Source organism: Centropristis striata, chromosome 11 (genome assembly GCF_030273125.1).
Source record: "Centropristis striata isolate RG_2023a ecotype Rhode Island chromosome 11, C.striata_1.0, whole genome shotgun sequence".
In the NCBI taxonomy this organism is placed as follows: Eukaryota; Metazoa; Chordata; class Actinopteri; order Perciformes; family Serranidae; genus Centropristis; species Centropristis striata.
The window spans coordinates 35,772,956-35,786,593 of NC_081527.1; the positions used below are offsets into that span (position 1 = coordinate 35,772,956).

General features: G+C 40.4%; 1 protein-coding gene across 1 annotated transcript; it reads left to right on the forward strand.

Annotated features, from left to right (window-relative positions):
- Window positions 1–219: 219 nt before the first annotated feature.
- LOC131980111 (oxygen-regulated protein 1) lies at window positions 220–11,381 on the forward strand. Its single transcript, XM_059344283.1, has 6 exons — window positions 220–882; window positions 4,904–5,063; window positions 5,191–8,615; window positions 8,652–8,750; window positions 9,258–9,488; window positions 9,600–11,381. The coding sequence occupies exons 1-6, from the start codon at window positions 220–222 to the stop codon at window positions 11,379–11,381; spliced, it is 6,360 nt and encodes a 2,119-aa protein (XP_059200266.1).
- Window positions 11,382–13,638: the final 2,257 nt, after the last annotated feature.

Here is a 13,638-nt window from a genome sequence, read left to right on the forward strand (position 1 = left end):
GATAGATAGATAGATAGATAGATAGATAGATAGATAGATAGATAGATAGAGAGATAGAGAGATAGATAGATAGATAGATAGACTTTATTTATCCCAAGCTGGGAAATTACAGTGTGGCTCTAAAGTCTACATGATAGACTCGTCAAAAGTTTTAACTGCAATAACTAATGAACATCTTTCTGCCCCTCTTTGCTTACTTTTTAGCCACCTCCAAACAATATGGCCGACACACCTGTCCAGGAGCCATCTGCCCAGGAACTGTCCTCCAGCAGTGGGCAGACGTTACCCTCCCGACCCTTCCAGCCCATCTCTGATCCCTCAGCTTCTAAAAGAGTATGTTTCTACAAAAGCGGTGACTATAAATTCAGTGGGCATCGCATGGTCATCAATGCCCGCACCTTCAAGACATTTGATGCTCTACTGGACGCTCTGTCCAAGAAAGTGCCTCTGCCATTTGGAGTGAGGACCATCACCACACCACGCGGGATTCACCTAGTTAAGGCTTTAGATGACTTGCATGATGGGGGATCATATGTGTGCTCTGATCAGAAACGGGTGAAGCCATTAAACCTGGATGAAGTGAACCGGCGGCAGGTACCGTGGAATACCACCAGACCCCTCAGTGCAGCACGACGAAGACGACAGGGACTCCAGTTTGGCAGAAGGAGTGAAGCTGTCACCAACAGGCCAGCCAGGGTCTCTGAGAGGGTGGCAGTACGGACACCAAAGAGGCTCGTGGTGGTCAAGAATAGGGATCCCACTGTAAAACGCACCATTGTGTTGCAGAGAAGAACAGCACCAACATTTGACGCTTTATTGGACTACCTTTCTCAGATTCTGCAGTTCCCAGTGCTGAAACTCTTCTCGACAGATGGCAGAAGAGTAAGTGTTTGGCAAACTGAATATAGAATATGAATGTGGACCAATGCTGATCAAGAAACTTCGGTAACACTTTACTTGAAGGTATCGTCATAATAGTGACATGATACTGTCGTAACACTGACATGACACCGTCATAAACGTGTCATAAACATTATGTCAATGTCATAAACGTTTATGACTGCTGTCATTAAGTGTCATTCGGTTTTTGTCATGACAAGTTGACATTCTTTGGGTTGTCTTGATTATGACAACTTGACTTTAATCAAAGTGACATTACCACAAAATGTCTTTGTCATGGCAACTTGACATAAACAAAATATGTTTCTATATTTGTGTTTATGGCAAGTTGACATAATGATTATTATAAACCAACATCCCAAAAACCCAGTTGTCAGTTTGTACTTTGTGATATGTTAATGACAAATCAAAATGCTACCACTTTACTTGAGGTCAGAGAATATCTTCATTACACCGTCATAATGGTGTCATGACAGTCAGTTTTGGGTATCTTGTCGGTATTCTGTCAAACATCTATGACCAAGTGCTAGAATTGGTCTGTAACCTTGCACATCTAATTATAATAATCATTATGTCAACTTGCCATAAACACAAATATAGAAACATATTTTGTTTATGTGAAGTTGCCATGACAAAGACATTTTGTGGTAATGTCACTTTGATTAAAGTCAAGTTGTCATAATCAAGACAACCCAAGGAATGTCAGCTTGTCATGACAAAAACCGAATGACACTTAATGACAGCAGTCATAAACGTTTATGAAATTGACATAATGTTTATGACACGTTTATGACTGTGTCATGTCACAGTTGTGACAGTATCATGTCACTATTATGACGATACCTTCAAGTAAAGTGTTACCGAAACGTCTTTTGTGAAATGGATGTAGCTTAATCAGGTCTGGAACACCAGATGGGTAACTAAAATGGAAGGAGTTCCTTTCATGTTCTTTTGTTCCTGTTCTTTGATTTTTTAAATGAGCGTTTAATGCAAATGCTGCGTATACTCTGGCACTGGTAGGGTTCTATGTCATGGCTGGTGTTTTGCTCAGGACACAAGGAAGTGCAGTGTTGAGTAGAGATCCAACAGTTAGTCGACTAATTTATAAGTCAATCTACAGAAAAATAATCACAAACTATTTTGATAATCGATTAATCATAAAAGTCATTTTTCATGCAAAAATGGCACAAAAAAAGCTGTTTCCAGTTTCTAAAATATGGAGATTTCAGTTTTTCTTTTATATCATATTAAACCAAATATATTTGGGGTTTGGACTGACATTGCCTGAGAAACTGGGACAGACAGATTTGACTATTTTCTGACATCTTATAGACCAGGGGTGTCAAACTCATTGTTGTTAACTGGCCACAGACAGCCCAATTTGATCTCAAATGGGTAGGACCAGAAAAACCATTGCATAATTACCTAAAAATGAATTTGACCTTTATAATTCCAAAGTGGTTATATAAAGGCACAAAACATTAACTCACATGTATTGTAGAACTGAACAACAATAAAATATTTTACTTCTTTACAATTCAAACAACTAGTTGAGATCCAGATATTATTTTAAATTTCCATTTATTTCTAATCCCGTGTTGTATTATATAATACTGCTGGCATCACACCTCAGCAGCTAAAGTGGAAGCTATTGAGGAAGCAGGTTTAGTTATCACCTACGTTACAAACAATCTACAAACGAACGTTTCGGCAGTGCTTTAGTAATAGTTTCCACCTCCTCCAACACCTCCTTCCCCTGCTTTGGTTCATGAGGTGTACGATAAGGGAGAAAAGAATAAATAAATACAATCTTTACAATGTAATTTATAAATACGACCAAAGTTTTCCCCAACTATAATACACGTTCGACTATGACGTTATTCTAGCTTTATTCTACAAGGTGGTTGTCAGTGCCTGATACGTCCCAGCTGCTTGATCCGTAGACTGAATCAGGTTTCCAGTACAGATCGGGCTACGACAGTCACCTTCTACGGTCAGATGGGGGTAATCACCCAAAATGACCTATTGGATATGTACACTGTAACAAATTGCTGTCAGAAAGCAGCCAAATTGTGACAGTTACATACTGTTTTCCATTAAAAAGGTATTATACTGTAGAAAACAATGCATTCTGGGCAATATTTGTAGGTAGCTTGTCGTTTCCCATAAAATATAAGTCTCTTCTTGTCCACATTTTAATGGCTGTATTTTACTCACTAACTCATTCAGAATATGGTTTATTAATTTATGTACTGAGGTTACAGTGAAGACAGCGCTTAATTCATAGTAATTGGCTTTCAGACAGTAATATGCTCTATTTACAAAAATAGTTATAGTTTTAGTCTGCTGTAAAAATCAATGAAATGCAGGATTTTACTGTAATTCAATATGTGGTTTTATCACAGTAACATCCTGTAAAGTAAATAACAGTAGAGGAACTGTAAAATTAACAGTTGAAAACTGGCAACCCTGCTGCCAGTATTTTACTGTTAATTTACAAGACAATTGTTTACAGTGTAACCAACCCCACAAGTTCAAGGTGGGTCATCAAAAATATTCTTTCATTTTACAGGAAGAAAAACAAGATGGATTTTGATACAAGGAATACTTAAACTTTGTTTTTGTGACTTTTCACTAAGCATCTTGCCATGTGAATTCACGGCAGCTCTGCAGTTGTCCTTGAATATACTGTCCATCTAAGTATACTTAGAGCTATTTTAAGCAGAGGCATGTCTGGGTTACTCAAGGCCAGTCTGTAAGGCTGAAAAGTCTATGGCTATAGAAAGCTATAGGCAGACAGAAACAAACAAAAAAATCTTCTTGACAAAACTCTAAACACAAGTTCCACTTACTCGCTTCTTGCACAGCTTTCACATTTGTTTTCAAAGTCTAAGAAAAACCCCATTAAGATTTGGATGTCATCAAAACACACTCGATGAAACTGAGGATAAATTGTTATTAGTGTGGAGTCATGTCTGACTGATATTTTATTGAAGCAGGATTCGATTTATTCATTTTGTGCCAAAAACACCCAAGAAAAAGTGTGTGATACAATATTCATGTAATAAAAACTGGCGATCTCAAACAAATAACTTTTTTAAATCTAATAAATAAATAACAGGAAACAAGAATCATGGCGTGTAACCTTTAACTTTGCACATAAGTATTCCAAGAAGTGCCATCAAAATCACTACCCCCTAGTGAGTTATCACTCCGTAATCCCTCTTTCCAAGGTGTCCTCAACAGGAACAGACTTCCAGTTAAAGCCAATGAGTGTTGAGAACCTTTTAATGAATCTTATCCTTCAAGAACTGCCTTATCATCTGTGATCCTTGGGCCTGTTTTAGGAAGAAATGTAAATTCATTTTACATAACGCAAATCCCTTTTCAGTTCACATGAATCCAGGGGTGCAGTACATAAAGTGAGCACATGCATGGGAGCAATAAACAGTGCCTAGTGCAGGGGTGGCCAACCTGTGGCTCCAGAGCCTCATGTGGCTCTTTAGGCCGCCTGCAGGGGCTCCCCATGGCTGAGACATAAAAAATTATATACATATTTTTACATTAAAATGTTCATTTATCAATGGTGTGGACCAAAAGCTATTTGTATTCCTCAATTGTACAATTGTATAGCCTTTTTACAGCATATTAAAAAAGTTTTGACATTTAAGTCAACTAAAATGTGCTTCATAGCTTACGAAAGTCTCCTGCCCGGCGCCTTAACCTTTAAGTTTTGCCAACTTTGAGTTTAGTTTTGAATTCCTTGAGATGGACTTTTCAAAATCATATTAATAAATGCTCAATATGACTATAAATAATGTTGGTAGGCTAATTTAGACTTATTAGGCTGTTTAATTTTAATTTTAGGCTCAATATAAGGTTTGCAGCTCCATTCCGTGATTTTTCTTTTTTTTTGGCCAACAGTGGCTCTTTAGTTAGTAAAGGTTGCCCACCCCCCCCCCCTGGCCTAGTGTAACGAAAAGTGTTTCTGCTCCTCTTTCAGGTTGATGGTCTTGCAGGACTTATCCTTTGCTCTGGAGTTGTTGTGGCAGCGGGCAATGAGCCATTCCGATTAGGAAAATACAGTTTTCAAGGAGTGGGCCAGATGGCACAAGTGATGTACGTAGATAGTGCGGAACCATCCATGTTACAGCCCAGAACTCGTAAGTGTTAACCAATTCTACTATAAATTGAAACAAGTTATCCTGTTGTCCTTCAATATTTGAAAATTTTCTTTCTCTTTGTCCCCCAACCCCCCCTTTTCTTTTTCACAAACACCTCCAACCAAAGAGAACAACAAATCTTTCTCAAGTGGAAGAGGCTCGAGGAATTTTTCTTTATCATCAGAGAGATATATCGTCAACCGGATAAACAAGTCTAGAAATGTGAGCATGAACGGACCCCTTCATCACCACAATGGATCATTTGAGACAGATGTCAACCACCGTCACACGTCTGTGGAGACGTATGGAAGTGGGCGAGTGGATAACGAGCATCCAGCTAGCCGCGTACCTCGCGACGATGACATTGAAAAGTCTTTCCGTGTAAATCAAGACGGCAGCATGACTGTGGAGATGAAAGTTCACCTGACCATTAGAGAGGAGGAGATGCTCCACTGGACTACCACACTCAGCCGCTCCAGCCTTAGTAAGGGGACAATTTGTGCCTCAATTTCAGAGTCAGGAAACAGCTCGCCTGACTCAAACAATGCCTTTGCCAAAGACTCTTCGAGCATGAGTGATGATGAAATGAAAGAGGAGAACCATCCTGCTGGAGCAAGAACCTTGGGAAAAACCGGTTTCAAACGCACTCCAACACCGGGTCCTCGGCATGTTACGAAGAAGGCATCTGTTGAGAGCGTGAAGACGGTGACGGAGTCAGGGGTTCAGGAGAACACCCTTGGACATTATTCCTACATGGAGAGGACGGCTGATGGCGAGACGACTGAGGGATACTGCATTCTCAGACACAGCAGCAACACCAACAGGCCAATCCCTAAACCTCGAAAAACGGCTTCTGCCGGGGCAAGGCAAGGCTCACACTCCTCCCTCATGTCCTCAGGAGGAGCAGAGGTCCTTCAAATACAGAATAATGGGACGGAGGTTAGAGAGACTGTCATGCATATTTATGAGAGTCAAGGATGCTACGACAACTATGTTGCAAATGAGGAATATGGTGCAGATGGTGCACCTTTGAATGGCTCCACTCCAGCAGCAGAAAGCAAACCGTTCCCTGACTCAGAGCGGGGTTCATCCAGCAATGATAGTGATATCGATTTTAGCTGGCAGCCACCCACTAATGGCTCACTCCAAAGACAGAAAGAGGAGATGTTATCATTGTCATCAGAGCCAATAACTCCAACAAATGAGGTTACTCCAACAAGCTCACAAATACAGGAGACGAAAAGAAAAGGCAAACGTCCCAACGGTGAGACGAAGAAAAAGATGGATAAACCTTCACGGAATCAGAAAAGTTCAACTTCCACAAGCAGCTTAGATAAAAAGCAAAAGGATAGAATAGTTAGCCCCTCCAAAAATAGCAAACATTCATCTACAGACAAAATCAGCAGCAATGCCAGTGTGGGAAAAAAGAGTTCATCAGAAAGTGCTAAAAGTGTTCAAAAGAATAGAGGAGCCATTAAAATCAAGAAAGTGAGTAAGGATGAAAAGACAGCCAGCAAAGGGCAAGCCTTATTAGTTGACACTGAAAATGTAAGGAAGACTCCACCTAAGAGACAAAACATGAGTAAAACAGCTGGTAGAGAAAATGGCCATAATGTAAATACACCAACTGTTAGGCCTCAAATGAGAAAGAACATATCAGACATTTTACAACCCAAAAAATCACTTTTGCCTGGCAAAAAGACAATTAGCAAGCCCAAATCCATGATAGAAAACAGAACCCCATCACCTAAAAAGTCTTCAGAGTTGAGTGAGAGTTTGTCGATGCCTTCTCTCAACCCTTCACCTGCTCAAATCCATCAATATGTTGAGAACTGGTTGGAGAAAGTCAGTCCAGACCCGGTGCCATACACCGAGGACGCCATCACAGAGGAATCTGAGTCTCAGACGAAAGTCGTATTTCAGATCGGTGGTGATACAGAATCAAATGAAAAGAGCGACGGCCCTCATTCATCACCTGAAGATGCTATCAAGAAATCACCTTCTTGTCTAACAGTACCTCATTTTCAGGAAGCTACAACTCTGGTGCACAATGAACAGTATGAGAGAGGTCTATGTGCTTCAATGCCGAGTGTCAGAGTCGATGCTGTGCACCAGGAGAACAGGCTGAGGCCACATAAATCCGCCTTGGCCCTTAGACTGGATGACAACGAATCACCTTCATCTACATCCAATGTTTTGGATACGAGAGAAAATATTAAACCTATCCTGCGGGAACTTTATTCATCGATTCACTGCATCAGAAGTGCATCTGAAATTGACACGACAGCCAACCTGGAGAAGTCCAATAGCCTTCCTGATTTCTCCCAACAAGTGGCGTTAGTGTTTGGCTCGTCATGTAAAGCCTTCATGTCATTCTTATCTGTGATGACTCTGCGAGATCACCTAACGGGATCTGTGCCAGCGGAAGTCAACCCATCAAGAAGCTCCTCCGAGGCCATGCTGATGATGGGATCCCTCCAGAAAATTTCTGCCATTGAGGATGAGGAGGAGTTGAGGGCAAGTTTGACGGATCTGCAGAGCAGAGCATCTTCTCAGTTTAGAGAACGCTGGAGGGACTTCCAGGTCATGAGAGAAAGGCTCGAAAGTGAACCGCTGTCTCCCAGAATTTCAGAAACAGAATTCGCCCTGGATGTTGTCTCTGAAGTGGGGGATGCATTTGACGATATTGACGAGCTGATGGATGAGCTAAATATGCCGCCAGACCTCAGAGCAGAAATTTCTTTAGTACTCCAACAAGCGAAAACTTTTTATCCTGTAGATGAGAGCACTTTTGTAGAGACTGAAATAAATCAGTCGGACACGGAGGAAGACGTGGAAAAATTTGTTGAAGAATGCACCGATGACACAAAACAATCACCAGAGCCCGATACGATCTCCACAGCTGAGGACATTAATCAGACAAAACAGGGTGATGAAAATGGAGAGACAGATAACATAAAAGAAATACAATCTGTGCATTCTGATCAGGCCAAGATGATGACAGAGTCAGAGCAAGAACCTGATAAAGAATCACAAATATCACAGACAGAAAGAGCTGAGCCCTTAACAGAGGAAGAGAAGGAGGAAGAGGAACAAGTAGAGGAGGATGGAGGGGGTGTGAATGATACAGAGGATGGACATACACAAGAAGTAGATGATGATGATGATGATGATGCTGTAGAGAGGGAACAGGGAGAAAGGGAAAGAGAGGAAGAGGCTGAAGAAGAGGCAGAGACAGAAGAACAAATGGATGACATGGGTCAGGAGGAAGCAGAAGTTGAAAAAGGAAATACAGAGAAGGAAGAACCTCTTCAGGACATAGAGGAAGGGACAGATGACGAGATGACAGGGGAAGAGAAGGAAGAGGGGGAGAAATCAGAAGAAGTAGAGGAGGAGTTAACGGATCAGGAAGTTCAAGGTGCAAGAGAGGATGGCAGTGTTGAAGAGACAGATGAGAGAGAGGGTGCTGAGGGGACAGAGGAGGAAGAGAGAGGGGAGGATGAGGAGGCAGATGAGGAAGGAAAGGGGGAGGAACTGGGAACTGAGGAAGAGGCAGATATAGTAGGATATATCATTGAAGAAGTGGAGGAAGAGGATGAAGAGGGAAACAAGGTTATTGGGGAGACAAATGAAGGAGAGGAAGTTGTAAATATTGAAGTGGAGGAGGAAGAGGAAGACGCAGATGAAGTTATTGGGGAGACAAATGAAGGAGAGGAAAGAAAAACGATAGAAGAAGTAGAAGAAGAAGAAGAAGGAGAAGGAGAAGAAGAAGAAGAAGAAGAAAAAGAGATTTGGGGGGGAAATGAAGGAGAGGAAGTGGGAAGTATTGAAGCGGAGGAGGAAGAGGAGGAAAAAGAAGCAGATGAGGTTATTGGGGAGATAAATGTAGGAGAGGAAATAAAAAGTATAGAACAGGTAGAAGAGGGAGAAGAAGAAGAAGAAGAAGAAGCAGATGAGATTATTGGGGAGATAAATGAAGGAGAGGAAATAAAAAGTATAGAAGAGGGAGAAGAAGAAGAAGAAGAAGAAGAAGAAGAAGAAGATGAGATTATTGGGAGGACAAATGAAGGAAAGGAAGTGGGAAATATTGATGTGGGAGAGGAAGAGGAGGAAGAAGAAGCAGATGAGGTTATTGGAGAGACAGATGAGAGAGGGAAAGAAGGACATTTCGAAGAATTTGAGGAGGAGGAGGAGGAGGAGGAGGAGGAGGAGGACGAGGAGAACGACGAAGAAAAAGAGGCAGATGAAGAAGGGGAAGTAGAAAATGTCATTGAAGAAGTGGAGGAGGAGGAAGAGCAGGAAGAAGAAGCAGATGTTGAGGAGGAACCAGAGGAAGGTGGCGAGGTTATTGAAGAGGAAAGCAATGAGGAAGAGGAAGTTAATGAAGTTAGTGAGGATAAAGATGAGGATGAAGATGTAGAAAATGTAATTGAAGAGATGCAGGAGGAGGAGGAAGAGGAAGAGGAAGAGGAAGAAGAAACAGATGTGGTTACTGTGAAAGATGTAGAGGAGGAGGTTACTGGGGGAAAAGATGAGGAAGAGGAGAAACCTGAGGTGGTAACTGTGGAAAACAATGAGGAGGAAGAGGAGGAGGAAGAGGTGGAGAAAGATGGCAGGAACGTTGAGGTTATAGATATAGAAGAAAGGGGGGTTACAGATGAGGAAGAGGAAGAGGAAGACATTTACAAGAGTATTAAAGAGGAAGAAAAGTGCAGCGAGGGTGAGGAGAGCAGGAAAGAGCTGGAGAGAACAGGAAACAATCTTGAGAAAGAATCAGAAGAAGAAGAAGAAGAAGAAGAAGAAGAAGGTGTAGAGGAGATAAAAGAACATATGGAAACAGAGCAAAGGCAGGATGAAGAGGAGAGGGAAAATGATGAGGAGGATGAGAGTTTAGATGAGGTGGAAGAACCAAAGGAAGGAGAAAATGCCAGTGATGATGCAGACAGTACTCCTGGTGGTAAACATCTACTAGAGGAGGCCTCGTATCTGCAGCAGCAGAGCAGCTGTGATGAAGCAGGCGTAGACGCAAAGGAAGCAGAACACAAGAGTGAATCATCAGCCAAATATTCCTCTGAGGGTCAGTGTGAGGATGATAAAGGGAACGGTACCGACTCTGTTAATGAACTGGAGACAGATGAGGGAGGGGAGACTCGTGAGACAGGCAGCAGCAGCGTACAACACCCAGTGGAAATATCACAGGAATTGCTTGACTTTGTTAACTCTGCCCTGCAGTCTTCATCGCTCATATTCACATATGACGATCGGGGGAACATCAGGATAGAGCCAGATAACATTAGAGTCACACCAGCTACAAAAACTGTTATTCCAAAAAGTAGAAAGGATAATTCATATGGCTTAAAGCGCCTCCCGAGTCCGTGCACCTCAGATTTGTCTGATTACAGACCAGAAACATCAGAGAGTGGTGGGTATAAAACTCAGGACTCTGTAGATATTGTTTCAGATAGTGGAGAAGAGGCTTCTCCATTCAGACGTAAGATTAATATCCCTAACGGCACAACAACTGCGGAGGACGCTAGCTCCAAACTGTCTGCTGTAAGTAATACAGATCTTTTCCAAAGCCCCCAATTAAAAAATGATGGGAGTTTCTCTTCTTGTGACTCAGGCACTAAAGCCTCAAAGGAGGATCTGTCTTATTTCAGTGCTGCAAGCTCACTAAAGGCAGAGGCTGAACCGGTCACAGAGGCCACGCAGTGCAATGCTTTCACCCCAGAGAAAGACTTAGTTGATGGGGTTTTGATCGACCAAGGCAGATGGCTGCTCAAGGAGAATCACCTCATCAGAAAATCTCCTCCAGTCTCCCAGGGAATGTACGACCAATTGGATAGCACCTCTTTAGACACAGGTCAGGACAACACAAGCTTGGATTCCCCGACGCACTGCAAAGCCCAGCCGAGTCCTCTTGCAGCCATATCCTCATCAGAGCTCGAGGAGATGGCAAAGCCTCAAACTCCAAAGTGCAACTTCTTCAACATGTCACACGGAAGTGATTCTGACCCCTTTTTAGATGATTTAAGTGTCAAAAGTGGGAAAAAAGACGCCAGCATTGTCAAAGGGAGAGGCGTCAGGGTGTCACCTACGATTGATACTTCCAAAACCTGGGCAAGTAAAAATGGTAGTATGTCTTCTTTTGCATCAGTTGAGTTTAAAATACCAGACAGAAAAGTGCATCCTGAAGGGGAGTCCTCAGCTGTGGCAAGGGCAAGAAGGACATCTAGTGGAGGAGGGGGTGTAGTGCAGGCACAAGACTCCCTTGAAACACTACATGTGAGATGTGGTCCATACTGTCCCATATTATAAAAGGAAGGCATTTATTTCACTGAAATATTCACTTTGGGGTCCTGCATGTGCTAGTTGTTTTGGCAGTGATTATGTTGTTGTAATGCATCCAGAAATCTTTTGTCAAATAACAATGAACAAAAATGTTTCTTGCAGAACAAATGGACCTACAAATGAAGAGAGTTGTGGTTATTATTTACATTTGAATATGGTCAAAAATGTTCGTTTACATTAACTTTAATGCTGTATTTTTGGTGGCGGCTGATGAGATCCATCAGAGTTGTCATAACGGTAAAAAATGAGCTTTTTCCAAGTTGAAATTTGATTTGATTGAAGTTTGTATCCTTATTTATTGTTATTGTTTGTACACCATGTGGGTGGGTGCAATTGCTAAAATCCAAATACCATTCCACCATTGGCTAGTATTCTGAAACTGATTTCCTCATTGTACAGTTGATAAGACCATACAACTATAATGCCAAAGAAGTTCAAGACTGTCATTGTTTCCCTTCAGTTTTTCGTCAACTGTGACGCGTGAAAACCCTGATATTCACAAAGTTTTTGATTAATCACAGGCTGTGTCTTCAAGAAAAATAGATTTTTGGTTTGAAATTAAATTAAGCTGCTTTATTTTTGTTGTTTTAATAAGGACAGTTCATTTGTTACCCTTAGGGGTTTAGTCAAACTGGACTATGATAATATCAGCAAATAAGAACAACTTTTTTGTTACTGATTCGGTGCAGCTGACTGTACTTCTGTTATTATCTGTTATTATATTATCTGTTATTACAAATACCACGGTTTCTAATTGTACATAATGTAATATATCAGAGAAATGACTGCCAAGAAAGACAGACTGTATTGCTTGTTGTTATATTTTATTTTTTGGCTTGGGTTCTTCCAGAATGTGCAATGCATGTTCAGTGATTACTGTTTACAAAGACAGTTGCTAACACTATCAGGGCTTTAACAAAGGACTACTGTTTGTCAATTACTGGTGAAAACTAAATTTCTAAATTTAATATAAGGCAGCTTCTGACAAAATGTTGTTGTTGGCTGTAAGAAATTTTGATTCAATATTCAATAAATCATATTTTTATTTTTGGGTTGTGTTTGTTGTCGCACTAAATCAGTTAGAATGTTTCTTATCTCTAACTCAATGAAAAGACATCATTTGGTTTATTTTCTTTCTTTAAAAAATACCTAAAATAATTCTATTTCTGATCACCACAGCTGAAATTATGGCATTAATTACACATTTTATTTATTTTACATTTAGTGAACATGTTTGTTTTCTACTACTTAGACAACCCATTAAAAAGGATAATAAAAATGTTTTTGTATCATAATGTAGGCCTAGTACACTATTAATTGGTGGTTTTAAATAGATTTTGATAGATTTTGTAGTTTCTTTTAATTCGAAAATCTTCAAAGTCAAATTTACGTAATTAAACAACAGCATGTGCTTAAACCAACATAAAGACTTTAAAAACCTTCTGCTGAGTTTAGGACACAACTTTAAATAACTGTATAAATAGTGGAGGAGCATTTAACAATTTTAAGTATAAGTTAAACTGGTGCTTAAAGATAATGATTCAGCAATGTTTGAAAAACCCCTGAAGACCTTTTTAAAACACTTACCTTTGCTTTGGAGGTATATGCCCAATCATAAAAGACTAATATAACTACCCGGATGGAAATATATTCCATTTTCGAGATGATTAAATTAAAAAAATAGGGTTCTCTTAATCTGTTTTCCGAGTTGCACCTCAGGTTCCCCGGAAATAAAAAACAAAGATGGCGGCCCAACGGCTACCTGGCTGCTACCTGGGCAGCAAAAAGACACGCAAATTGGGAATATCTTTTTTCCCAATTCAGTGGACGGAATATATTTTATCCAGATAGTTGGAGGAGTCTTTAAGGATTCTGGAAATTAAATTAAAATAGAGGTAAGTGTTTTCAAACTTTATACAAACATCACTTAGCAAATCATTAGAGATGACCAGAAATATACTGATACCCAGATGTGACGTTATGGTCAGGGTATCTTTAGGTCATTGGAATTGCCGTTCACAAAAGGATATTTAAAAATCAAAATACCAGTGTTTATTTGATTTTCGATTCAAAATACACTAAAATTAAAAATACAAGGCCTTTTACTTAATCCGTGTCAGAAAGGGATAGACGGATAGATAAAGATGTACCGGTATTTGATTTTGATTTTCTAGTTATAATTAAAAAAAAATTAAATCGAAAAAACACCTGTTGTTTCATATTC

Bases quoted from the DNA above. Each gene is read 5' to 3' on its own strand.
- LOC131980111 (XM_059344283.1), top strand. From the start codon at position 220: ATGGCCGACACACCTGTCCAGGAGCCATCTGCCCAGGAACTGTCCTCC. The intron at 883-4,903 runs GTAAGTGTTTGG...CTCCTCTTTCAG, and splicing joins TCTCGACAGATGGCAGAAGA to GTTGATGGTCTTGCAGGACT. The intron at 8,751-9,257 runs GTTATTGGGGAG...GAGGAGGAGGAG, and splicing joins AAGAGGAAGACGCAGATGAA to GAGGAGGAGGAGGAGGAGGA.